This window comes from Trachurus japonicus, chromosome 6 (genome assembly GCF_045865225.1).
Source record: "Trachurus japonicus isolate A0001 chromosome 6, Traja_1.0".
NCBI classification, from domain to species: Eukaryota; Metazoa; Chordata; class Actinopteri; order Carangiformes; family Carangidae; genus Trachurus; species Trachurus japonicus.
In genome coordinates, this window is record NC_140912.1 from 1,273,446 (window position 1) to 1,297,239 (window position 23,794).

Below are 23,794 nucleotides of genomic sequence, written 5' to 3' on the forward strand. Positions count from 1 at the left end.
CCTTGCTGTGTTGTGCCTATCCTACAGTATATTTCATAATAAAACAATGCATCTGTTTTTCACATTGTGTTCAATCAAAGGTTGTAGTGTTAGGACTACACTATTATGGTTTATAAATATGTGACAGGAAGTTAAGTGTCCACTATAATAATTACCAGATAGCATCATCATTGGAGACAGCATGTGCAGATTACACAATACAGGATGGAGACGACAGGTGATGGGCGGTGTTCTTGAGTGGATTGACTGAACAAGACTGGAAACTGGACACCATTCCAAGTCCCATACTCTTCCAACACCTGTAAGATGGGACACATCTTTACAGTCAGTAGCTGTTGACTGTTGATTGAGGAGCACTGAGAGATCACGTGCATCATGTCCCTGAATATCAAGTATAAAATTGACCATGAAAAGAGTGATGTATTTTAATAACGATTGTCTCTAGGTGACAGGCTTCATGCAAATGTCTTTAGCATGGGGCGATGATTAAATGCAAAGTTTTGGAAAGAAATTCGACAATGCACATTTCAGATAAAACAACTTCCTGTTTCATGGTGAAACACTGAAATGTGCACGTTGCTGTTAAGTGAAAACTCACATATTTAGCATCATCAAAGTATGAAGCATTTTCTGGTCAACTTTGAGGTTGACATGGTTGGTCGAATAGGAACAATACAATTAAGTGTCAATAAGTAATTTCCTGTTGCCATTGGGTGGTGCTATAATCAAATGTATCATTTTTGTTATGTACGTATGTTATGTACGTATGTAAACAGTAAAAGCAGGCTTATTTCTAAATGAAAGCCAGTCAGGTGCAGCTTTACAGTAAATGGGCTGACAGCTCATTGCAGGGTCAGCTGTTAGTCATCACTGGTACTTGATACCAGCAACTGATAATGGCTGTGTATATAAGATTGACTCTTAATGTGATCATAACATATTTATGGGTAATGATGGTGTGATGATATGCTTTAGCACATTGTATCATCCTGCCTCGGAGTCAAAAGGGATGGACTTCCTCACTATGAGGATGTGCTGTAAGTGGTCACTCAGGCTCAGCCACACCATTCAGAGATAATGCACATTAACAGAAATGTCTTGATGAGGACAGCTTAGAGAGATTGACTTTTTAAACTTCGGTTGGAGTTGAGTTCAATAGCAGTTAAAGAGTCCACTGGAGTTGATGGGATTTTTTGTGCATTATCACCGACCTATGGATGCTTTGTTCTACTATGGACATTTTCAGTTCAAAGTCTACTGCCCTGGGGCCCCAGACCTTTAGGGCCCATATGTTGCCAGGTGTCTATGGCCTATTTTACACCATGTGTAAGTTGTCTGTTCAAATAAAGTCATAATACACCCGAGGATGTTAGATAAATGCAACCGGTGGAGTAACATCTGTACTTGAGTGGGTTACAACAATAACAGTTTAGCCAGGATTTGATAACTAAAAAGATACCCATAATCCAACAAGAAAACACAGAGGAATCATAAGTTATTACAAAGACAAGCTGTTTTTTCATCTTCTTGGACTCTAACTGAGGCCATTCCCTCATTTTAGTAAAACTTTATCTGCCGTTATCACAAGAACAGAGGAGACAGAGCATAGATTTCTTAAGTGTAACCTTGTTACATTAAGTTATGGGTAGAATATGGGTATGGCTACATCCTGAAGAGATGGATGGTTTTATTCTTTTTCAACATGGCTAGAATACATCTCAGATTTCAATCCACAGTGAAAGCTTCTTGGATGCCTTTACACATGAGAAAGCTGGAAAAGTCTAAGTGGATCTGTGTGGCACTCATCACTTTGTGGCAATCGGAAAAGTAAAAGGTCCTGTCTTCTACAGGGGCCTTGTGTCTAAATCTACTGTAGTTAAAATACCTTTAATATTTGTGAGTACACAGTACAACTTCAGCAAATATGTGTTTAATCAAATAACCCTAATATAACTAAGCATAATTTAGAAAACCAGGGCCTGGTGGGCTTACCCGTGGTTGCTTTCTGGGCAAAATGAGTTGAAGAAATGTTTCTCAGTAGGGAGTCGAGACCCAAATTTATTTTTCAGCCACAGCGCTTTAATGGGCTAATTCGGCCCTGCAGTGTTGTAACAGAGATAGTATTGAAAAACAGAATTATAGATTCAGCCAAAGTGATGATGGTGGCAATTAATAGGATCTCTTATCATTCAGAGTAGGTCTCATTAATTATTAATACCTGTAAAATAAACTCAGTTATTAGATCTATTGTTGTAATTAAATCTATGCTGACAATCATCAGTCCACACAAATCTATATCTACTACCATAATCCCTTCTGATTCTCTACTTTGTTTCTGTATGACAGTTTTACAGTAATTGATCTGTTCATTTCTGCAGGAGGGAACCCGAGTAGCAGTAATGAAAGAGAGGGCTTGAAGATGACTGAAGGATACCAAAATGTTACAGAGTCTCAGTATGTCATTACAGAAAATGTAGGTCCTCCCTTTGCCCATTTTACTTGAACAGAAACATGAAATCTGCCTGACCACATGTGTGGTAGAAAGCAGGCAGTTACGTTTGGTCTTGATCCAGCCGGCTGCTGTTTGGCTTGTGTAAATCTGGAGGGCAGCAGGTCTGTCATTATGTGAGCAGGGCTTTGGGTGTGTCTGAGAGACAGCCAGCTGGAAACCAGGCCACAGCAGTGGAGTCATCTGTCCCCCACCAACACAAGTCTAACAACACAGCGCCCCCTAGTGTGTACAGCTGGTACTACCACAAACTGTGCCCACACATCGACTGTATGCCAGTGTTTTTCAACCTTGGGGTCGAAGCCCCACGTGGGGTCACATTATGATTAAAAACACCACACAATCTTAAACCACTGTATTCTATACTTTCACTTTCTTGAATATAAATTGAGTTCAAATAAAATGCAGCATATAAAACTATCTGAACTGGTGCATGCACTTTGCGGGGACGCCAAAAAATTTGTGAAGGTTGGGAACCACTGCTGTATACTGTGTTACTGAATGACAACTAATCACACTTTCACGACCTTCTCACACATAACAGTATTTTTCAAAGAATTTAAGAAAGGCACTTAAACTATGCATTATGGTCCCTTAAATCCTGATTTTTCTTGTTTGTGTGTTTTATCATGAAAAAACTCCAATGTGCACCTCAAAAAACATTTTTCCTAGTTATTTTTTTTAATAGTCTAATTCAATCTCAGTGATTAGTATTAACATTGCATAGGAAGCTGGTGTTAAATTAGTTATTGGATACATTTGCACAAGTTCATTTAGTGTGGTGCTGCACCTCTCACCTACCCTGCCTGCTGTCATCTCTCTCCATCATCTCTCTCTCCATCACTTACTGCTGTCATGACAACCTGCCAAAAACAATGACATTAAATGGTGACTCTCTGAAACTCTGTGTTCTTCAGGTTATCTTGTGTAGCAGGTAACGGGCAAAGCTCAGGTAGGTGATGATGACAGTTCTCAGTTCTTGTTGAGTCAGAGTTCGTGGTGGATCTGTGAATGTGAGGGACAGTACCGTTGGAGGACAGGCTGGGTTCATGGTCGAGGAACAGAGCTGTCAACAGGTGAGCTGGCGGCAGGGCAGACAAACCAAAAGGAGCAGAAGGTCGTGGACCGTCAGGGGATTGTTGAACCAGCAGGTACGTTTTAGGCCAGGAGTAGAACTCACAGAGATGAGGGAGTTCCCTTGGCAGGCGACACTGAAGCAGGTGCACGCCACACAGCCACAGGAGACAGGCAGATGACACTCTCGGTCAGGGTGAGTAGGTGTTGAGGAGAGGTGGTCAGAGGTAAGTTCGTAGAAACCAGGGTGACTCCCTGGTTTCCCTTGTCCAAGACAAGAAAGAGTGCTGGGAGGTCTGGCATCAGTGCTAAGACAATGTGGAAGGGAGCTAGGGGACAGACCGAGGCTGCTTCAACTCCGGCTTGATTGGTGATGCTGTGAACAACAGGTGGAAACAGTGAGGCTGACGAGTGAAGAGTGGAGGCAGAGAAAGCAGAGCAGACCGTGACTTACAAATGTCTATTAGATGGTCGTCTGCATTCAATATAGAGAAAAGGTTAAAGATTTACTGCTCAAATTGACCTGAGCCTGATGTTTACATGCTGTCCCTGTTCACTGTTTGTAGATATTAAAGCAGAAGTAAGCAGAATGTTTGTGTTAATATAATTCTTCAATAGTTATATCTTCTGACAGCAATCACTTATATAGAGTGTTTGGTCTGAAACACGGGTCTGTCAGTCACTCTGCTCTGCCCTAAGCCGAGGAGAAAACTTTCCTTGTATCCTACAACCTTTATCCAATGAGGAGAGAGAACGGCATAAAGGGGCAGTCCTCTCTGTGTGTGCAGCCAAGGGATGCGCGTGAATGTGGTGACGTAGGGACGAGGGCGGGGACTGCTAACTCCATCGGCTGGCAAGAAGTTAGCCAAAACCACCAGATCACTTACTTCTGCTCAAGGGGGCAGTTGTCGGTTTGAAAAGTGAAACTCAGTTCCGCGTTCAAAAAACTGCAATCCCCTCGGCTTCCTCTGGGGGCTGGTACCAGAAGGGAGCATTCTCCATAGACCCCCATGTTAAAATAGCCGACTTTACATCCTCAATAAACATGATCAAAGCCGGGTACCATTACGTTTTTTGGTCTCAACCGATAGTTTCTACCCCCGCACACACGCTGAGGGGGGTGAATTTTTTAAAAACCGTTTTACTGTTATTAGGTTAAAAGTTCTGGCCAGTTAGGGCGCGGAAACGTTGAGTGACAGGTCTGGAGACCGCTGCTTCGAGGCCAGTGGGTGGGTTCTTGGCCGGCTAACGGCCGCACCTCTCCAAATATGGCAAGTAGAATCCAACATGGCGCGGTTCAAACCCCCGTAGTAGCGGCACAAAACAGACTCCCCCAAACCAATGGGTGACGTCACGGGTGCTACGTCCATTATTTTTACAGTCTATGCTTCTGCTTTAAACAATAGGCTACTGCTACTTTTTAAACATTTTAGTCCATTCAGCTTCCAGCTTACAAACACTCTTCAGCTGTAGATTCAGCCTTTCAGCATTTCTCATTCTCATTCAACATTCACACATTTTTTCAGGAAATTCATTTTCTCGTTTATTCTAATTCTTGATTCTGTGATTTGTTGATAAATGACACAGAGAATTAAATTAGGTGAATCATATATATATATAGTTACATTCATTTGGATTTTGTGCACACAGCTATATGATGATTTACATACATGTATTTATTAAATTACTTACCTTCTGACATCATACCAGCAACAAATAAATACATTTCCAAACCCTGAATTATATGGATAGTTAATACCACAGCCAAATAAATAGGAACAGATAAATGAAAATTGGACTGAATGATATGGCTTTTGTGTTTTTCTTGTTGTCAACAAATCCCATAAATGAAAACAACACTGTCTTACAATCCTTAGTGATTACTGTCTGTGACTCTGAGCCATAGATTCAACTCATAGATGGACTTTGCTTCTGTGACCCACAGGTTTCTAAAGAGTGAGCTGTTTTGCTGCCGCCAGCTTTCCAGTATGTGACTCTCTGCCTTGAGCAAATACAAACATGGGCAGAGAGGTTGAGCATGTGTGGTGCTGAGTCCTCGGTGCATGGCAGGTGGTGGAGAGCTTCTGCTCTCAGTGGAGCTGTATCCAGCAGACAGAAGCCTGGAGGAAGAAGCAAGGTGTAACTAACTTAAAAGTCACAACAAGTGGATATTCAACAAATCCCAGTCTTGTTCATCACTATTCAGTTATTCAGTTGTTCCCTGAATTGCAGTGTGTTGAGCTCAGGGCCACTGTACAGCTCTATTATGTATGTATGCATCTCAATTCACGTTGTTCCTATACTGTCTGTATAGTAAAATTTACTGAACTGGGAGGTTTCTCTGTTTTTGCAGCATCATTTCAGTCACTGCTCTTAGGAACACACTTGTGTTGTTTCACCCCTGACTGTCGAGTGAATTTCCTCCCACACACATGGCAGCTGAAGGACCTCTCCCCCGTGTGGTGTGTCATATGTTGTGTCAGATGTCCTTTCTGCGTGAATCTTTTATCACAGATGGAGCAGGAGAACGGCCTCTCTCCCGTGTGGGTCCTTATGTGTTTCAACAGCGACTGGCTCAGTGAGAAACTAGCGTCACACTCTGAGCACCTGTACGGCTTCTCTCCCGTGTGAATCCTCATGTGTCTGGCCAGGATTCCACTCTGAACAAAACTTTTAGGACAGTGGGAGCATCTGAACGGTCTCTCGCCTGTGTGGGTCCTCATGTGTATCCCCAAACCTGCGCTCTGTGTGAATCTTTTACCACAGACGGAGCAGCTGAAGGGTTTCTCCCCCGTGTGAGTCCGGATGTGTCTCACAGCATCTCCTTTGTGGTTGCTCTGTTTCTTGCAGATCACACAAATGAAGGTTTTTTCTCCTGAGTGACTTATCTTCTCTGAGATTAAATGTGAGCTCTGTGTAGATGTGGGAACGCACACTGAGCAGATGAATGATTTCTTTCCTGAGGGACTTCTCATTTGTCCACAGTCCTCGGGGTCAAATGTTTTATTACATTTACAGCACCTAAGCGACTTCTTGCCACGTTCGCGTTTTTTATCACCTCTAGGGACTCCGTTGTTTTTCACTGATTTTAAATCTGCTTGAGGTTTCCTTGTCTCTGTGCGGTGTTCATTACTGTTCTTGGTAGAGTGAGGGTCTGAGGACTCTGGTCCTTCATCACCTTCTGCTTCTACCTGTTGGCCTGAGCTGTTGGTGGGAGACTTCACCTCTGTGTTGTCCTCAGTTTGTTTTCGAGATCCTTGACGCTGCTTTCTCATGTGACTGCTCCATCGCCGCTTCTGTTGATCTTTACTGTGTGACGGCTCTGGGTCCGGCTCAGCATCTGCACAAGACACCAAAACAAACAAACATAATAAAGCAATCCAGAGACCTTCTGTGACATCAGAGACCTGCTGCAGGACCAAGGACCTGCCACAGTACACTGCAGTGAAATTAGTTTTAGGTTGGATATTTGACGGACCTTCGCTCTGGATCTAGCGGCGACTACTTCCATTCCAACCAGTGTTGGCTGTTCGTTCACGGTCTGTTCAAACCTCCAACACCTCGCTCTTAAAGGGCCCATATTATGCAAAATCCACCTTCTACTGGTTTTGTAGCAGTCCTACAGTATATACCGTGGCTTTTCTATGACGCCTGGAGGTGAAAAAAAAAAAAGTCTGTTCACTCCCTTAATTGATTGCTACACTTTTTTGAGATCGTGTCTCCAAACGGGCGAATTGGAAGTGCTGTGCAGCTTGATGTCACGAAGCACCGAACTTAGGTGACTCCACCTCCCGGTACTTCCTTATCCTCCCCCTGGGCCAGTCTGGAAAAACGTGAGCTCTGCCCGGTGGGATATTTCCAGAACAGCGACAGTCACATATTTTTTATTTGACAGTTTCACACAGAACTTTCTGATGGCTGTAGGAGTCCATGTATCTCCTTCTGCCACAGCAAAAAAGGGACATTTACATTTTTTCAGGCAGAGAGAGTCTCAGAAACTTTTTTTTTTTTTTGGAAATCAATGCCCGACCCCATCCCTATTCCCAATGTCAACACTGGCACATGTACCTGTAGTGAAAACCACACCCTCTCCCCGTGACGGCTGTGGAGTGGACGTGGTTTACACATCTTATTTGCATTTCAAGGTGCAGACACAGAAATGGCTCATTCTCAGGAGAGCTCTGGAGAAACACTTTTAGGTTGCTGAGATGTAGAGCTGCAGATTGATTTGGGGACAATACACTAATACAATATGGTTGGACAACTTAGACCCATGTGAAATGGTTGAAAAACAGCACAATATGGGACCTTTAACTACTGCAATCTCTTTTAGGGACCATCAACCAGTGTTATTTCTAATATCTTCTAGAAATATCTCTCTAATATATTTAGTTTATCTTACTACTCTCAGTAGCTTCCTGGTCATGTGACCCCAAACCAGTGCAGGACCATAGTAGGCCTACTACACTTGTTTTATGAGACACACCTCTTTGTATGGTACTTTAGCGCTCCCTCTATTTCATATCAATTATTTAATGGAAATTTCCAATTTCTGACAATGACTGACAGTCTTGACCTCAAGACCGGGAAGCTAATGAGCTAATAGTATAACAAGAAAAAGCCAGCAACATTCAGTGTCCTTCGTTACAAACTTTTAATAACTCACTATACAGGCGATCAAACACAAAGACCGGTTTAGACAAGTGTCTTCCTCAGTGGGTCATTGAGCTAATGAGCTAAAACGCTCATATTTAGGCTACATTATGAAATGTATTAAAAATTCATACAAATCTACGAGGAGTGTTAAAATACAGTAGGTATGTCCCACACAGTCAGGGTAGCACCATGGTCCTGCATGACCTGGAAGCTATTGATATGATTGATTTCATAAAATGATTGATATAAAATAGAGGGAGCACTAAAATACCATACAAAGTGTGTCAGATTCATCTAGAGTTATAAGATAAACTTAATATATTAGAGAAATATTTCTAGAAGATATTAAATAACACTGGTTGGATGTTACTTCAATGGTAATTTGTTGATGGTCCCTAAATGAGATCGCGGTTTTGGAGGTTGAGCAAACCGTGAACGAAGCGAAAGTCCGTCGAAAATCCAACCTGAATGTAATTTCAGAGCCCTGCTGGAGGCAGGAAAACAGGAGGGAGGAGGAGCTGGGCAGAGACGGAACTTTTAAAGTGAAACTAAAAACACGCAGCACCTTATAAATAGTAACCGCTCTGCCCAATAGTGATTACCGTATTACTTGACAGTTTGTAAAAGTAAACAGCAGAGTAGGGTATCTCCCCACAGACACGTAGCCGTCAAACTTGACTGGCTGCTTTCACTTATCAACCACACTGTGTTTAACCTACTGAATTCAACGTTTTAAATGGAAAACGGTCAGTTCTCTTGAAAAAATGCCACTGGTCGTGATGTGAAGCTGCACCAACCTGCTCTGTGTAACCGGACCTCAGGTTGTAAAAGCAGTATGTCCAGCAGTCTGCGCTGCCGCTGGTTCTCCTGCTTTGACCGACTCACTTCCTCCTCATACTCCGCTACGATAGTTTCCAACAGTCGGAATATCTCCTCAGCAGCCGCACTCAGGCGCTGGTTCACCAGCTCTCTGAACACTTCTACTTTAGACATGTTGACTCACACAAGTTGTGTGAACACCTGTTGTGTCCCACCTATTTCGACTGCTGGACCTGGCTTCCGTGTTCTGAAGGGACACTGGCGACCGACCTGACAACCCAGTCTGGCGACAACACAGCAACTTCCGGGCAGTTTTTTTTTTTCCCACGGTGGTTTAGGTTTAAACATTTGTCTTTTTTTTAATAAATTTATATATATATAAATATATATATATATATATATAAATGTATTAAATATTATATTAAATACATTATTAATTGATTAAATTAATTATTATTAATAAATTATATATAGCCTATATCAGGGGTGCAAACTCATCAGGGGTAAAAAAGGTGACAAGATACCGACCCCCTAGGGTGGTCCGGGGGCATGCTCCCCCGGGGATTTCTTTTTAAAAACCAACTTTAAAGGTGAATTTACAGTCAATTTTAGCATGAGACTAGGGTCCAGATTTACTCAGGTTTGCACAGCTTTTGCTCCTGTTAAACCAGGCACAATCTGTCTCACTGTGTTTGGTTTTGAAACATGTGCAGGGGGTCTTCAGCCTATGCAGGTTTAGCATGAGCAAAAAGCTGTGCAAAACTTGGAGAATCTGTCCCTTGATGTCCATCAGATGAACCTTGCAAACCTTGCCTTCAAACTAAATAAAATTTAATACAGACTGATTGGTTCATTGTGAAACATTTATTTATTGATGTAAATGTGTTTTCTGTACGTGGGCTATGCTCCTAGGCAGCGCTGCTCTTTCTGTCCAGTAACACACATGAAGCTTAAAAATGCCATAGGTTACATAAAACATATTAAGCGGCAATATGTATTTAAAAGATGTTCAAGCAAACGGTTCGGTTCACGGTTTTGTGGTCACGGTTTTCGGTTCGGTTTCGTATACTTTGATCGTTGGGAAAATCAATCATGTCTTGTATATTCAGGTTAAAACTTAAAGAATGAGGCAGTCTGACATCTGATACATCATTGTGACAGTCTGAGGTTAAAAGTAGGTGAGATTCTGGCTGCAAGAGAGGAGACATTGATAGTTCCAACATGTTTTAATTCATTGGGCAAAGAAAGTTATCTAACAAATGCTAAGAACAATTAGATATTCACTGAAATATATAACCTATATTTATTAATTGTTGTTCTTACAAAAAATATATCTTATAAAATATAAAAGCTAAAATGTCTCTTAAAGCTCTGCCCCTTTAATTAGTGCATACAAAATAATGTAACTTTAGCCTACTACTTTTACAACCACACCAGCAACATAAAGTGAAACAGAGGCAGAGGTGTCCTGCCACATTCAGTCAACCTCCTCCTCCTCCTGCTGCTGCTGCTGCTGAACAGGTCCGTTAATATAATACATCCATGAACAGGTCGCACTGGAGCTAGTCTCGCTCGCCAGACCCTCCTCCAGAGAAGAGGGAGACACTGGAGCTAATAAATGCTAAACGCGCTAATCGCTAATTGGCCGCGATCGCGATCATCACACACACGCGGTCCCATACAGCACCTACACAACGCTGCTGGCGCATCTTCTTGCTCCGACTCTTTCACTCGCCATGCTCAAAAAGTCGCGTTAGTTAGTCTGTATTAAAAGTGAAGTTTAAGGTGTGTATTGCTGGACAGAAGAGGAGCGCTGCCACCACTCGTTGTCATCCAGATAAGGTGCACGTGCCATAAAGAGACAGGTGCATTGCTTCGCCTCGCCGGACCCCCCCCCCCCCTCAAATTTTTTTTTTATTGCGGATTTACACGAATCACACAAATGACCAATTTGGGATCCAAAACGGCGAATTTCGCCGAAAGGTGACAAGTTTGCACCCCTGCTATATATATATATATATATATATATATATGAATAGGCCTATAAATAAAACTTTTTTATCATGGAGTTAAAGAGAAGTGAAAAACTGCATGCAACTTCAGCAGTCTCATCAAGCATCAAAAACTGTTCTTACATATAGACGTAGAGCGTTGCACGTTGAATATAACTCCCCCAGGTAACAAACTTGAGTACTGTAGGTATGAACCTTACCTCCACAACAAAAGTGGTAGCTAGGTTACTCTTTGCTGATCCTGTCCCAGTATCAGCCATGACAAAAATATACTGATGAATTGAACTTGGTTTTTACTGGCTAGCGTAGCATCAACTCAGTGCTAATTTATAGCCGTGTCAGGTGTCCTGTAAATTGTTTCATCCGGTGGAGCGACCCGACCACAGCCTCCCGGAGGTGTAGAGTTGCACTATTTAGAAATAGCTTATCTTTCCAACAATGGCCTACATTGCTGTTGTAGGTCATGCAGAGACATTAGCAGAAACAAAATACTTTTGCATTGTTAAAAGTTCTTTGTAGTTGCTTTAAAAATCTGCACAAAATGTCAATGTTACATGTCAAAAAAAATCCCTACAATTACATTTATACTGTGATGTAGATTGATGAGGGGAAAAATGAATTTGAATGTCACCATCGGACTGTAACATAAAAACTGAAAAAGTAATCTAGGACATTGTGAAATGCAGTAAAACTCAACTTTGATTTAAATTCAGTGAATCAATTTTTTATCAATAGAAACTAGTATGTCACTTGTAAGTAACATGTAACAAGTAATAGGTTAGTCCTGCTTCCCAAGTATTGTGACTCCCATGCATTGATAGTAACAACTTTATTTGAATACACGTTTTGGTGCACCATCCAGTAATTTACACATCTATCATGTGTATGAGAATACAAACAGACCGATATACACCTGTATACTGTTTGTCCTTAACCATTACAGTTGAGAGCCTATTCAGCTGCATCACTTACATTCACCTTATGAATACTCATGTGGGCAATGATGGATATAACATGTAGAACTATCACGTAAATCCAATAACAGAGGCTAATAAAGCCATCCTGATCAGCTCACTGATCTGCAACATCGTCCACAATCAGTCTCCAGATCCAGCTCTGACCACCACACTGAGCAGTGGCTGTTGGTACTCCAGATGATGGTTTCAATGTAACAAATTACAACTCTGCTCAACCAGCAATGAGTGCTTCCTTCAGCATTGCATTAATAGGTTTTGCTGACATCCATTGAAATCTGTTCAAACCCTGTGGCTGCATGGTGCTTCACCAGTGTGAACCAGCGTGAGACCTCACCTCTGCTTTCCCATTAAAAGTTCTTGCACAGAGGAGCATCTGTATCATTTCTCCTCTGTGATGAGTCCTGTGTCTGAGCAGCAACTTCAGCTCATTTTTCACAAACTGAGCAGTTGCCAGTGTGATCATCTCTACGCCGAGACCTACGGGACGGTAACGCTTCAGTCTGGTTGAACATTTCCTCACACATTGGCGAGGTGTGGTCTGACTCTGTGTGGGTTCTCACGTGCCTCCTCATGCCGGCTTTATAACGAAACCTTTTGCCACACACCGGGCAACCATGCGGCTGCTCCCCTGTGTGAATTATCATGTGTTCTTGCAGGTGTTGCTTCCGCCGAAATTTTTTACCACAGACTGTGCAGCTGAATGGTTTCTCTCCTGTGTGACATCGAATATGTCTCTGCAGGGATCCCTTCAAGCTAAATTTTCTACCGCACTCTGAGCACTTATAGATTTTCTTGCCAACGCTGCAATGGCATTTTTCAACAATTATATGTACTTCTTTATGTTTTTCAAATGTTGAACCTGGCTGCCGTTCCCTCGTCTCCCTCCACTCATCATTACTGTTGTCAGTCTCAGAATCAGAAGAGACCGGTCCCATCTGTGGAGCTGAGCTGCTGGCTGGAGGTGCTGCCTCTCTAATCTCCTCAGTTTGTCTTTGGTGAAGCTGCGACGACTGTGCTGCATCTTCATCATCTTCACTCTTCACAGGCACAGTGGCGAATGGCAACTTGGTGAAGTCATCGTCCTCCGGTCCCTGGTCCTGCTCTCCCTCCTGACCGCTCCAGAGTTCCTCCTGCTCCACTTTAATGTGTGGGGGCTCTGAGTCCATCTGGTCCAGACTGGTCCTCCACTCCTGCTGCTCAGAGGGAACCTCCTGTTTGATCACCTTCAGCTGTGTAACATCTGTGAGAAGGATAAAACAACACTCTTTGTTATGGAGCACTGAATTGTGAGTCTTCACATGTCAGCAGATAGTTTATCATGACGGACTGGTCCAAAATGTCTATATCATTATGACAAATGTGGGGTGTATGTTTAAGTGCCCACCAGATGGCAGTATTAGCGCATGAACAACAAGAAAACCTATGTTCTCAACTAGTCTCACTCTGGGACCCACATTTTCCCATGGTCATTAAAGCAGAAGTAAGCGATCCGGTCGTTTTCGCTAATGCTGCGTTCGAGGCAGGCTTTTGAAATTGTAAATTACAGCTTCAAGTCACAGCTTACGACTTTGTAGCGTTCCAGGCAACCCACTCGTGTTTTTCCGACCTGTTTTACCTGTGAAAGTCACTATATATACCTTGTGGATGGAACACGACAATTTAGAAATAGAAACTTCTGTGTTCACAGACTACAAACCTTATAGCATGATGGATGAGATTGATCCAGATAATAATTTCTATGCAAAATTTAATCATAGCTGTAAATATTATTCAGAAACAAAATTTAACGAATGTATTGATCTTCAAAATAAAATATCTCTTATACACTTCAATTGCAGAAGTCTTTATGCAAACTATGATTCCATAATACATTGTCTGGACCAATTTAATTCACGATTTACCATAATAGCTATGTCTGAAACCTGGCTAAAATCAAACAAAGGTACAGATTTTGCAATTAAGGGGTATGAAATGTTTTACACAAACAGAGAATGTAAAAATGGTGGTGGTGTTGCGCTATATATAGACAAAAACTTTGATTACAAAGTGATAGAAAATATGTCTGTGGCTGTAGAAGATGTGTATGAATCCATAACAGTGGAAATATATATGGGAAAACAGAAAAACATAATAGTTAGCTGTATTTACAGGGCTCCTGGAGCAAATACAGAGGTATTTAAAGCTTCAGTTGGTAACAATTATTCAGTCATATTTGCTGGAACTGTCACTATATTCTGATGGTCAGACATTAAATGAGTAATTTAGGACAAAATCCAACTCCTCTGGCTCCACCTACAGCCTGTAATCGTATTTGCCAAAATTCCACCGCGCCCCGACGATTCTCCTCCAGTCAGGTAGAGGGATCAGGAGGAGCAGCCAATCGCCGCTCCTACACGTCGTGCTATGGATACGGTACATCTTTTTTTTTTTTTTTTTTTTTCTCTGTGGTGTGCGTTTATGGCTACTTTGTGTGTGTCTGTGTGTGTGGGGGCGCTTGCAGATGGTTCATAAAGGGACGGGTAATTGTCTTGAAATTTCCGACCAAGTCGCGGAGTTTACTTTCACTTTCGTCAACTTACCAACTGGAGCTTTAAGGAAGAGATAGAAAAGCTGTTTTCTTCAAGCACCCAGAAAGATTTACTTATATGTGGGGATTATAATATAGATCTTTTAAATGCCAGGAAACACAAACCAACAGAGAATTTCATTGATACAATGTTCTCTATGAGTTTGTTTCCAGCAATTACAAGACCAAGTAAGGATAACCCTGCAAAGTGCCACCTTGATTGATAATATTTTCACCAACATTACATATAATAATATAGTCAGTGGGCTTTTGTATAATGATACAAGTGACCATCTACCAGTTTTTATGGTGTATGATTGTAACTATAGATTATGGAAAGATAAATTAAATATCAAATACAAACGAATAAGAACAGAAGAATCAGTTGATGCATTCAAAGCTGACTTATTAGCTCAAAACTGGGATCCAGTTTTGAAAGAAAACGATGTAGATATAGCTTATGAAATTTTTTTAGAAATAGTTACACAAATGTATGATAAGAATTGTCCACTTAAAAAGGTCAATCTGAAAAATAAAAGTACAAACAGCCCATGGTTAACAAAAAGTACTGAAAAAATGCCTGTAAAAAGAAAAAATCATTTATATAGGCAATTTATTAAATGTAGATCCAAGGAGGCAGAACTGAAATATAAAAAATATAAAAATAGTTGACTACTATATGAGGTTCTGCAGAAGGACTATTATGCTAATTTAATTGAAAGTAAGAAAAATAATTTGAAGGACATATGGAAAGTACTTAACAACATTATCAGTAGGAAAAATGAGAACTTTTACCCAGATTACTTTATGGAAAATAATAAATCATTTACAAATATGGAGGAAGTGGTGGAAGGTTTTAACAATTTTTTTGTGGATGTTGGGCCCCAGCTCTCTGAAAAAATCATCGAGAGTGGAATGGAAAATTCTGGGTCACCAGGGGAATTAGTGGAGCGAAATCCACATACAATGTTTCTTAAACCAACAGATGAAAATTAATTAATTGGCATACTAAATAATTGTCATAATAAGACATCCACAGATTTTAATGATTTTGATATGACAATAATCAAAAAGGTCATGGCTGGAATGATTAAACCATTCACATATATTTGTAATTTGTCCTTCCAAACAGGAGTTTTCCCAAGTAAAATGAAAACTGCTAAGGTAATCCCATTATTCAAAACAGGTGACAAACATCTTTTTACAAACTACAGGCCCATTTCACTCCTTTCACAGTTTTCAAAAATTATAGAAAAGCTTTTTGCTAATAGGTTGAATGTATTTATTGAGAAATATAATTTATTTTCTGACTGCCCAATAGGATTTAGGAAAAAGGAGATCAACTGCTCTGGCGTTGATAGACTTGGTTGAAGAAATAACAAACTGTATTGATAAAAGGAAATTTGTAGTCGGTATCTTTATCGATCTTAAAAAGGCATTTGGATACGATAGATCATACAATTTTTGTTTAAATAAGCTAGAGCGTTATGGTATCAGGGGTATTGCTATAGGATGGCTGAGAAGCTATCTGAATGAGGACAGCAATATTGTCCAAATAGAATAATCATGTTTCAACCTGTAGAGATATCATTTGTGGTGTTCCTCAAGGGTCGGTATTAGGCCCCAATCCTATTTATACTGTACATTAATGATATTTGTTTCATATCGAATGTGTTGTAATGGATACTCTTTGCTGATGGACACCAACATTATTTGCTCCGGTGAAAACTTACAGCAACTCCTGGAAACGACTACACATGAAATTAACAAGCTGAAAAATTGGTTCACTTTGAACAAACTATTTCTAAATTTGAAAAAAAACAAAGATTATGTTATTTGGTAAACACAACACTGATGTCCCAGTTCAAATTAAAATTGATAATGTAATAATTGAAAAAGTAGAAGAAACTACATTTCTTGGAGTGATCATTCATGAAAAAATGTGCTGGAAACCTCAGATAAAACATGTTTGTTCTAAAGTTGCAAGGAGTGTGGGTGTCATCCGAAGAGTTAAGTATATACTAAATCATAAGTCTTTACTTTCACTATATTATGCTTTTGTTTTTCCTTATCTGAACTATACTGTGTGGAGGTCTGGGGCAATACATACAACACACTAATTTGCACCCATTGATTATTCTACAGAAAAGAGCTATTCGTAATGTTTGTAATGTAAAGTACAATGAAATCATACAAATGACTTGTTCTTGAGGGCAGCAGTATTGAAATTCCTGGACCTGATTAAACTAAAAAACTGTACAAATTGCCTATATGGCAAATCATAATCAATTACTGATACTATACAAGGTCTCTTCTGTTAAAGGGAAAGTGCCAGAGATATGGACCTCCGGGGTAAACATAAACTGGCACAGCAGCTCACAAGAACAACCCTTAAATCTATGTGTGTCTCAGTTTGTGGAGTAATTATGTGGAATGGTTTGGCTGAAAACATTAGAAATAGTAAAAGCCTGAGCGAGTTTAAAAGAAAGTTTAAAAAGCAGATGTTTGATGTGTACAGTAGGGAAGACGGTGGTGGTTAAATTAAATTAAATTAAATTGATTAAATAAATACATAAATAATATAGGACAAATGTAGGACTGTTGAGGGAGCTCGCAATGCTCCTACTTCAATGCTTTTTGTTTGTTTGCTCGCTTGTTTTTTTTTTGTTTTGTTTTGTTTTGTTTTGTTGTTGTTATGTATGTCTCGATGGTGTCTTTATGTGGGGGATGGAAATTTAAAAGCTATGCTTCGTCCATCCCCTTTTCACACCAGGTGTTGTTGTTTTCTAACTGTGCTGTTGTTGTATTGGTATGTTGGTGTCTGTAGTTTGTTCTGTTTGGTTGCTGTGGTCTGGTGTGAAATAAACAGTGAAACATAACGGCCACTCGTAACTTCCGACCCGTGAACTCCTACCAGATCAAACTGATACAACTTCACAGGACGGAAAAACACGAGTCTACGAGTTTCCTTGAACGCACCATAACAGTCCTCGTCCCTACGTCACCACATTCACGGCGTCCCTTGGCTGCACACACAGCCCTGCATGCCGTTCTCTCTCCTCATTGGATAAAAACTGTAGGATACGATAAATGTTTTCTCCTCGGCTCAGAGCAGAGCAGAGGGACTGACAGACCCGTGTTTCGGTACAAACACTCTATGTAAGTGATTGCTGTCGGAAGATATAACTATTTAAGACTTATATTAACACAAATATATCACTTACTTCTGCTTTAAGTCGCGACCCACTTTTATAGAATTCAAACCAAGAATTTTTTTTTAAAGCCTTTAAAAACTCATTTTGCTCTTTATTGAGCAAAGTGCATTTCAGGGCACATGAATGAAACTGAGGAGGACCATGACAACTGCATGTACGGAAGTGAATAAAAAAATATCAAACTGCACAAAATGGAGACCAACAAAATTATATAGGATATCATTTGATATATATATACACTTCTAATGCATCTCTGCATTCAGAGCATATTCACAAAAGTGAATAAATATCAAATTGCACAAAATAAAGACCCACAAAACAAGGTATTTTCACTGCATTCAGGCCACATTAATAAGAAACTGATATCTTTGCATTCAGAGCAAATGGAGCAAATAATAAGAAACTGAGGACCATTACAACTGCATGTGTTCACGTTCTCGTGTGCCTTTCAAAATAAGATATTTTTCAAAATAAAAGACATGTCCAACATCAGATGTGCATTACATATTATTTACTTTTTTGACCAGCTGTCCGCGACCCATCCAGAACGGGTCCACGACCCACTTTTGGGTCCCGACCCACCAGTTGAGAACCACTGCACTAAGTCATTTATTTCAAAATTAACTGTATAGTATTTTCCTGCTAAAATGAAAACACCTACATAGCCTGTGGTTCACCTCTGGTAAGGAATGAGAACCTGTAGAGATGGAGGGGGGGGGGCTAAGTAGGTAGAGCAGCCGCCCCATATGCAGAGGCTGTAGTCCTCGCTGCAGCCAGCTCCGGATCGAATCCCAACTCGGGTGGACCTTTGCTGCATGTCATATTCCCCCTCTCCTGTCTCTCTTGACTATACTATCAATTAAAGGCAAAAAGCCCTCAAAATATACTTTAAAAAAGAGAGATGGAGGGCAGACTTGCAGGGAAGCAGCAGTTATATATACTTTATATAACCGATACTTTAACTTGAACAGCCGTCACTCAAATCCATATGAAATGTAGCCCCTCTGTCAATAAGGAGTGGATATGCTGATAGTGATAATGGTAATAGTAATAATAAGTCTGACTCAGTCTATTTCCAGTAGTATGAGTGCGTGACAGCAGCAGGTTGTTCACACAATTCACTATAAAAACTGAAGAGCTGTTCATTGTTTTTTTTTTTAAGTAAAAATCCTCAATATGTGACTACATATTAGTAATATGTTGTCACATATGATGTTAATAGATTTCCCACAGTCATATTTGTAATATGATATTACAAATATGACTGTTGGAAAATCTATTAACATAATTTATTCCCCTAAAAGATATGGTATGCTAAAGAATGGTAATGTTCAGGCTGCAAGTTAAATTAGACTGTGGTGATATTGTGGACCATAGGGTTGGTAATTAGTAACAGTCAGGACTTGACAAAATACATAATAGCTACAAAATAACATGCAATTGTGATCTATGAGGATGGTTAACTCTGAACTTAAATGTTTCACAGTTTTGTGCTGGAAGTTGAAAGTTGAATTATTGTGACCACTGGTCCTGCACCGTTTGAGGACATGTGTCATGTGCAATGACAACATTCTGGCAAATTTGCCTATTGCCAAAGTCCATAGTCTTAGGAGTAGGTTCATTAGCTTTAATTGTCGGTGCAAGCTGTTTTTAGATCGGCGGGGCAGAGACGCAAGCTGCTCAGCAAATGCAACCGAGCTGAACAGGTACTTTTGCCTTTCCGTCATCAAATTCATCAATCCAACAACTCCAAAACACTCTCGTGGACAAATTGTGGAGACAATAATGCTATTTTTTTCTCTCCATAAAATTAGAGGGAGCACTAAAATACCATAGCCTATAAAGTGGTGTGTATTAGAGAAGAATTCTTAATGTAATCATCTTAAATTCCGGGACTTCAGAAGATATTATAAATAACAGTGGTTGGATGTTATTTCAGTGGTAGGCTAATTTGTTGGTCCCTAAGGTGTCGATTGAGCAGACCGTGAACGGATAGCCAACACTGGCTGAGACAGATGAAGTAGTCGCCGCTATAGATCCGGAGCAAATGTCCAACCTGAATCTATAACGTCCCCGCGGTGTGAAGCAGGACATGTCCCCACTCACCTGCTTTGTTTACCTGTCCCTCAGGCCGCTCCACCTCCAGCAGCCTGCGCTGCCGTGCGATCTCCTCCTCATACTCGGCTATGGTTGTCTCTACCAGGTGAAACACCTCCTCCACTGCCGTGCTCAGCCGCTGCTTCACCAGAGTCCTCAGTGTCTGGATTTTACACATCGTCACACGACAAACTGACACAAACTGTGAAGAAAACACGTGAACTGTTCCAGCTGCCGGGTCGCTTCCGCCTCTTCCTCTTCTCGTGTTATTTCATGGTGGTTGGCGAACAGCTTTTAGGTGCATAGTCGCCACCCTCTGGAATTTCTCGGTAAGCCTACTGCAGGAAAATAGTGACTTAAAGGGATAGTTCACCCAAAATTCAAATTTCACTCATTATCTACTCACCCTCATGTCGACTGAGCTGTGAGAATTTTCAGAGTCCTCCGTGCCTTCTCTGAGTTACGGGGCCAGCATGCAGCAGTATTTGTCCATAATGGTTGTGAATGGGGCTCACTTTTCTTTGTCCAAAATGACACACCAAAAAACATCCAAATACCTCCATAGTGCTCGTCTGTAATGTCCCTCTTGTATTGAAGCCCCGACATGAGAAATTGTTCCGAAAAAAATTAAATAAGTCTATATTTTAAGCTTGTTTGTAGCGGAAGCTCCCAGTGTCTCGGTTCACTGCTCTTCCTGTGTCAGTGCACTGACCAGCGGAACAATTTCTCATGTCGGGGCTTCAATACAAGAGGGACATTACAGACGAGCAGTATGGAGGTATTTGGATGTTTTTTGGTGTGTCTTTTTGGACGAAGAAAGTTGGTATCCATTCACAACCATTATATGGACAAATAGGCTAACTGCTCACAGCTCTTAGTTGACATGAGGGTGAGTAGATAATGAGTGAAATTTGAATTTTGGGTGAACTATCCCTTTAAACAAAGTTCCTTTGACCTTTTTTTTCATATTGAATATACCTGCAATTTCTCCCAGCAGCATCTTTTCATATTGTTTTTAAACTGTATGATTTCTCTGATGATTGCCACCACCAGACACTCGCCTGTGAGCTCTCTTCCCAGGTTTGGCACCAGGAGAGGGCCCCGGTTTCCCTGTTCCAGGGTCAGTGACAAATAAGGATTGGCAAGATGAGCAATTCAGAATTATCTGTAGAAATTATTTTAAAAGCATGCATCAGATTAGGTAAAATAAGGAAGACTTTATTCATCCTTTCATTGGGGAAATTTACAAATGACAACAGCTCAAGCATAGAAACTTAAAAAAAAGTCATGAATAAATAGGTAGCCTATGGACTAGGGAGAGAAATGACTTTATAATGACAAAAAACATAAAACTATAGGAAAAATAAATATCTAAAAACAAACACAGGCTATGATATCTGTGGCTGACTACTACTGGACTGTCTCCTGCCATTGCGATGAGTGGCCAATCACTGTGACTGAGTTAAAATCTCTTTTCCACTTTAAGCACTGCAAAAACACACAAAACAAACCCGCATTGATGCTGTAACAGTAACAGTATTTCTACCATGATCTACCATTAAAACCTGTAGGCTAACTGTTCCATCTTTAGAACTGATGCAACCTATGCAGTGCCATTAGTGGTCTGATCACAGTTTCACTTGTCACTGCTTACACCTACACACTTGTGGCTTTTAACATGTGACAGCAAACTAAAGTTACGTCCACAAACATTACAAGTGTATGGTTTCTCTCCTGTATGAACTCTAATGTGTCTCTTCAAAGTTCCCTTTTCACTGAAGCGTTTCCCACAGAACGAGCAACAGAATGGTTTCTCCCCCGTATGACTTCTTAAGTGAATAACTAAAGTCTTTTTTTGACTGAAGCTCTTGTTGCACACCGAACAGCTGAATGGTTTCTCTCCAGTATGACTCCTCATATGAGTCTTCAGATTGACCTTTGCACTGAAACCTTTGTTACAGACAGCGCAGGTGAAAGGCTTCTCTCCTGTATGGCTTCTCATGTGGGCGTGCAGATTTCCCTTGCAACCAAATCTTTTGTCACAAATTGTGCAACTAAATGGTCTCTCCTGGGAGTTATGGGATTTATTATTATGATTGGCACTGCTCTCACTCTTCGGTGTGTCTGAACATGGCTGTTGTTCTCCTGTCTCCCTCCAGTCATCATTACTGTCCTCAGTCTCTGATTCACTAAAGTTTAAGGACAGCAGCTGATAGCTCTCAGTCTGTGTTTCCATCTGTACAGCTGAGCTGCTGGCAGGAGGCTCCTCGCTGTTATCCTCAGTTTGTCTTTGATGAAGATGTGAGGACCGAGCTGCCCCTTCATCATCTTCGCTCTTCACGGGCATAGCCGTGAATGGAAACTCACTGGCCTCCTCCAGTTGTTGAAGCTGCTCTACATCCTGACTGACACAAAGTTCCTCTTGTTCCTCTTTAATGCGCGGGACCTCCCGTTCCAGACTGGTCCTCCACTCTTGCTGGCCTTCTTTTCTGATGACCAGTTTTTGGACACCTGGAGGAAAAACTAAAATAAAGTAAAAGGCTTTTAATATAAAGTATTATGATAGTTTGATAGTTGACAAATACCCACCCCAATTAAAAAACAAAAACAGGCCAACAGGCCACAGCACTGAAAGGGATGGCAATTTCTTAGATGAAACCAGGCATCTTGCTCTTTGGTTGCACATGTGAATTTTAGGTTTTTTTTTTTCCATAATGTTCAGCATTGCACTTGATGGTCTACAAAATTAACATTTTGCCTATCCAATGTAGGCCTATTTCTCTCCTGGGGAGTAATCTATCTTCTAAATTAGTTTCTAGTCCTATTACAAACTGATGTAGCCTAGTCTATTGTTTGCTGATTTCCATATTTTCCAGATTGATTCATCAACATTTAGCTCATTCAATCTCTGGTCAGGTTTGACAGGGCAATTACCTACCGCTGATCTTTACTATGGCTTTTATTATGAAAGTCTAATCGATTGACTTCCGTCCAGATTGTGGTTTGCTGTAACGCTGCACACTGCAGGCTCGCGGTTTTCAGCCAACAGCTCTCCAGCTTCTTTTATTTTAATCTCGTGCTACGACCCCACCCCGTGAAACTTCACCCTGACACTTGAACCAGTCATCTCTCTGCACCGAGGCGCCTTCACGGACCTGTGTGGATGTCGGGCTTGTCACCATCCTCCAGCAGTCTGCGCTGCTGATCAATCTCCTCCTCGTAGTTTGATATGGTTGTTTGCAGCAGCTCGAAGATGTCCTCCACAGCCGCGGACAGCCGCTGGTTAACAAAGGCTCTCAGCGAGTCAATCGTGGACATTTTCACAGTGTTACCGGTCGGTGCGTGGTGGTTGGGTTGGCTCTTCCTCCTCCCGCTGTCCTGCCCCGAGCCTCAGCCTCCTTCCGCTCACAACACTTTTCACATTACATTCACAATTCAGTTAGGGGAGAGTGGGGTAATTTGTGCCATGGGGCAAGTAGTTCCACCCCTGTTATCTAGAAAACCATAGAAGTTGGTCATGTGACCACATATTTTTGAAGGGGCATCCATTTCACTCATCCTATCAAGAAGGGAGACACATGGCTTGAGAGGAAAGCACATTTATGTTCAAAAAACAAGTTTTTGCCCTCCAAAGTAAAATTTCTATGATCAAGGTTTTTGATGCCATGTTTGAAACAATTATAGATAACTTTGAAAACAGTTCACACATGTTTTAGTGCTTTATTAAGCTACACCATGAGTCTATACAGTTAGCATGATGCCAGCTCAAAACAGCTGGGGAATCCTTTTTTCTCAAAATGCTGGGCTTGGGGTAATTTGTGCCAAAGGGCCTGGGTTAAGTTGTGCCAATGGCAGTGCTGTCTGTGTAT

At 41.0% G+C, this 23,794-nt stretch overlaps 4 protein-coding genes across 5 annotated transcripts in view; all 4 read right to left on the minus strand.

Annotated features, from left to right (window-relative positions):
• The window catches only part of smpd3 (sphingomyelin phosphodiesterase 3), an 83,648-nt gene extending 79,905 nt beyond the window's left edge, over positions 1-3,743 (minus strand). Inside the window, exons 1-2 of the mRNA XM_085778209.1 lie at positions 3,537-3,743; positions 3,307-3,372 (exon numbers count right to left, since the gene is read on the minus strand). The gene's annotated coding sequence lies outside the window, so the exon portion shown is untranslated. The remainder of the gene's footprint in view (positions 1-3,306; positions 3,373-3,536) is intronic.
• A 1,559-nt stretch (positions 3,744-5,302) lies between these two features.
• Positions 5,303-9,256, minus strand: LOC146985314 (uncharacterized). Its single transcript, XM_085778210.1, has 2 exons — positions 9,037-9,256; positions 5,303-6,923 (listed from the first exon to the last, which is right to left on the minus strand). The coding sequence occupies exons 1-2, from the start codon at positions 9,230-9,232 to the stop codon at positions 5,944-5,946; spliced, it is 1,176 nt and encodes a 391-aa protein (XP_085634336.1). The 5' UTR covers positions 9,233-9,256; the 3' UTR covers positions 5,303-5,943.
• A 2,722-nt stretch (positions 9,257-11,978) lies between these two features.
• Positions 11,979-20,171, minus strand: LOC146985315 (uncharacterized). 2 transcript variants are annotated; one of them, XM_085778212.1, is made up of 2 exons: positions 19,921-20,171; positions 11,979-13,276 (listed from the first exon to the last, which is right to left on the minus strand). In XM_085778212.1, the coding sequence occupies exons 1-2, from the start codon at positions 20,101-20,103 to the stop codon at positions 12,473-12,475; spliced, it is 987 nt and encodes a 328-aa protein (XP_085634338.1). In that variant the 5' UTR covers positions 20,104-20,171; the 3' UTR covers positions 11,979-12,472. The 2 variants fall into 2 exon arrangements, with proteins under 2 accessions (XP_085634338.1, XP_085634340.1); XM_085778214.1 differs by having other exon boundaries at positions 11,982-13,287; positions 19,935-20,171.
• Positions 20,172-21,561: 1,390 nt separating this feature from the next.
• LOC146985316 (uncharacterized) lies at positions 21,562-23,260 on the minus strand. The gene is made up of 2 exons (XM_085778211.1): positions 23,081-23,260; positions 21,562-22,448 (listed from the first exon to the last, which is right to left on the minus strand). Exons 1-2 carry the CDS (start codon positions 23,241-23,243, stop codon positions 21,562-21,564), a joined length of 1,050 nt encoding a protein of 349 aa, XP_085634337.1. The 5' UTR covers positions 23,244-23,260.
• Positions 23,261-23,794: the final 534 nt, after the last annotated feature.

Bases quoted from the DNA above. Each gene is read 5' to 3' on its own strand.
- LOC146985314 (XM_085778210.1), bottom strand. From the start codon at position 9,232: ATGTCTAAAGTAGAAGTGTTCAGAGAGCTGGTGAACCAGCGCCTGAGT. The intron at 6,924-9,036 runs GTTGGTGCAGCT...TGTCTTGTGCAG, and splicing joins GGTCCGGTTACACAGAGCAG to ATGCTGAGCCGGACCCAGAG.
- LOC146985315 (XM_085778212.1), bottom strand. From the start codon at position 20,103: ATGTGTAAAATCCAGACACTGAGGACTCTGGTGAAGCAGCGGCTGAGC. The intron at 13,277-19,920 runs GTCCTGCTTCAC...GATGTTACACAG, and splicing joins AAGCAGGTGAGTGGGGACAT to CTGAAGGTGATCAAACAGGA.
- LOC146985316 (XM_085778211.1), bottom strand. From the start codon at position 23,243: ATGTCCACGATTGACTCGCTGAGAGCCTTTGTTAACCAGCGGCTGTCC. The intron at 22,449-23,080 runs GTCCGTGAAGGC...ACTTTATTTTAG, and splicing joins CAAGCCCGACATCCACACAG to TTTTTCCTCCAGGTGTCCAA.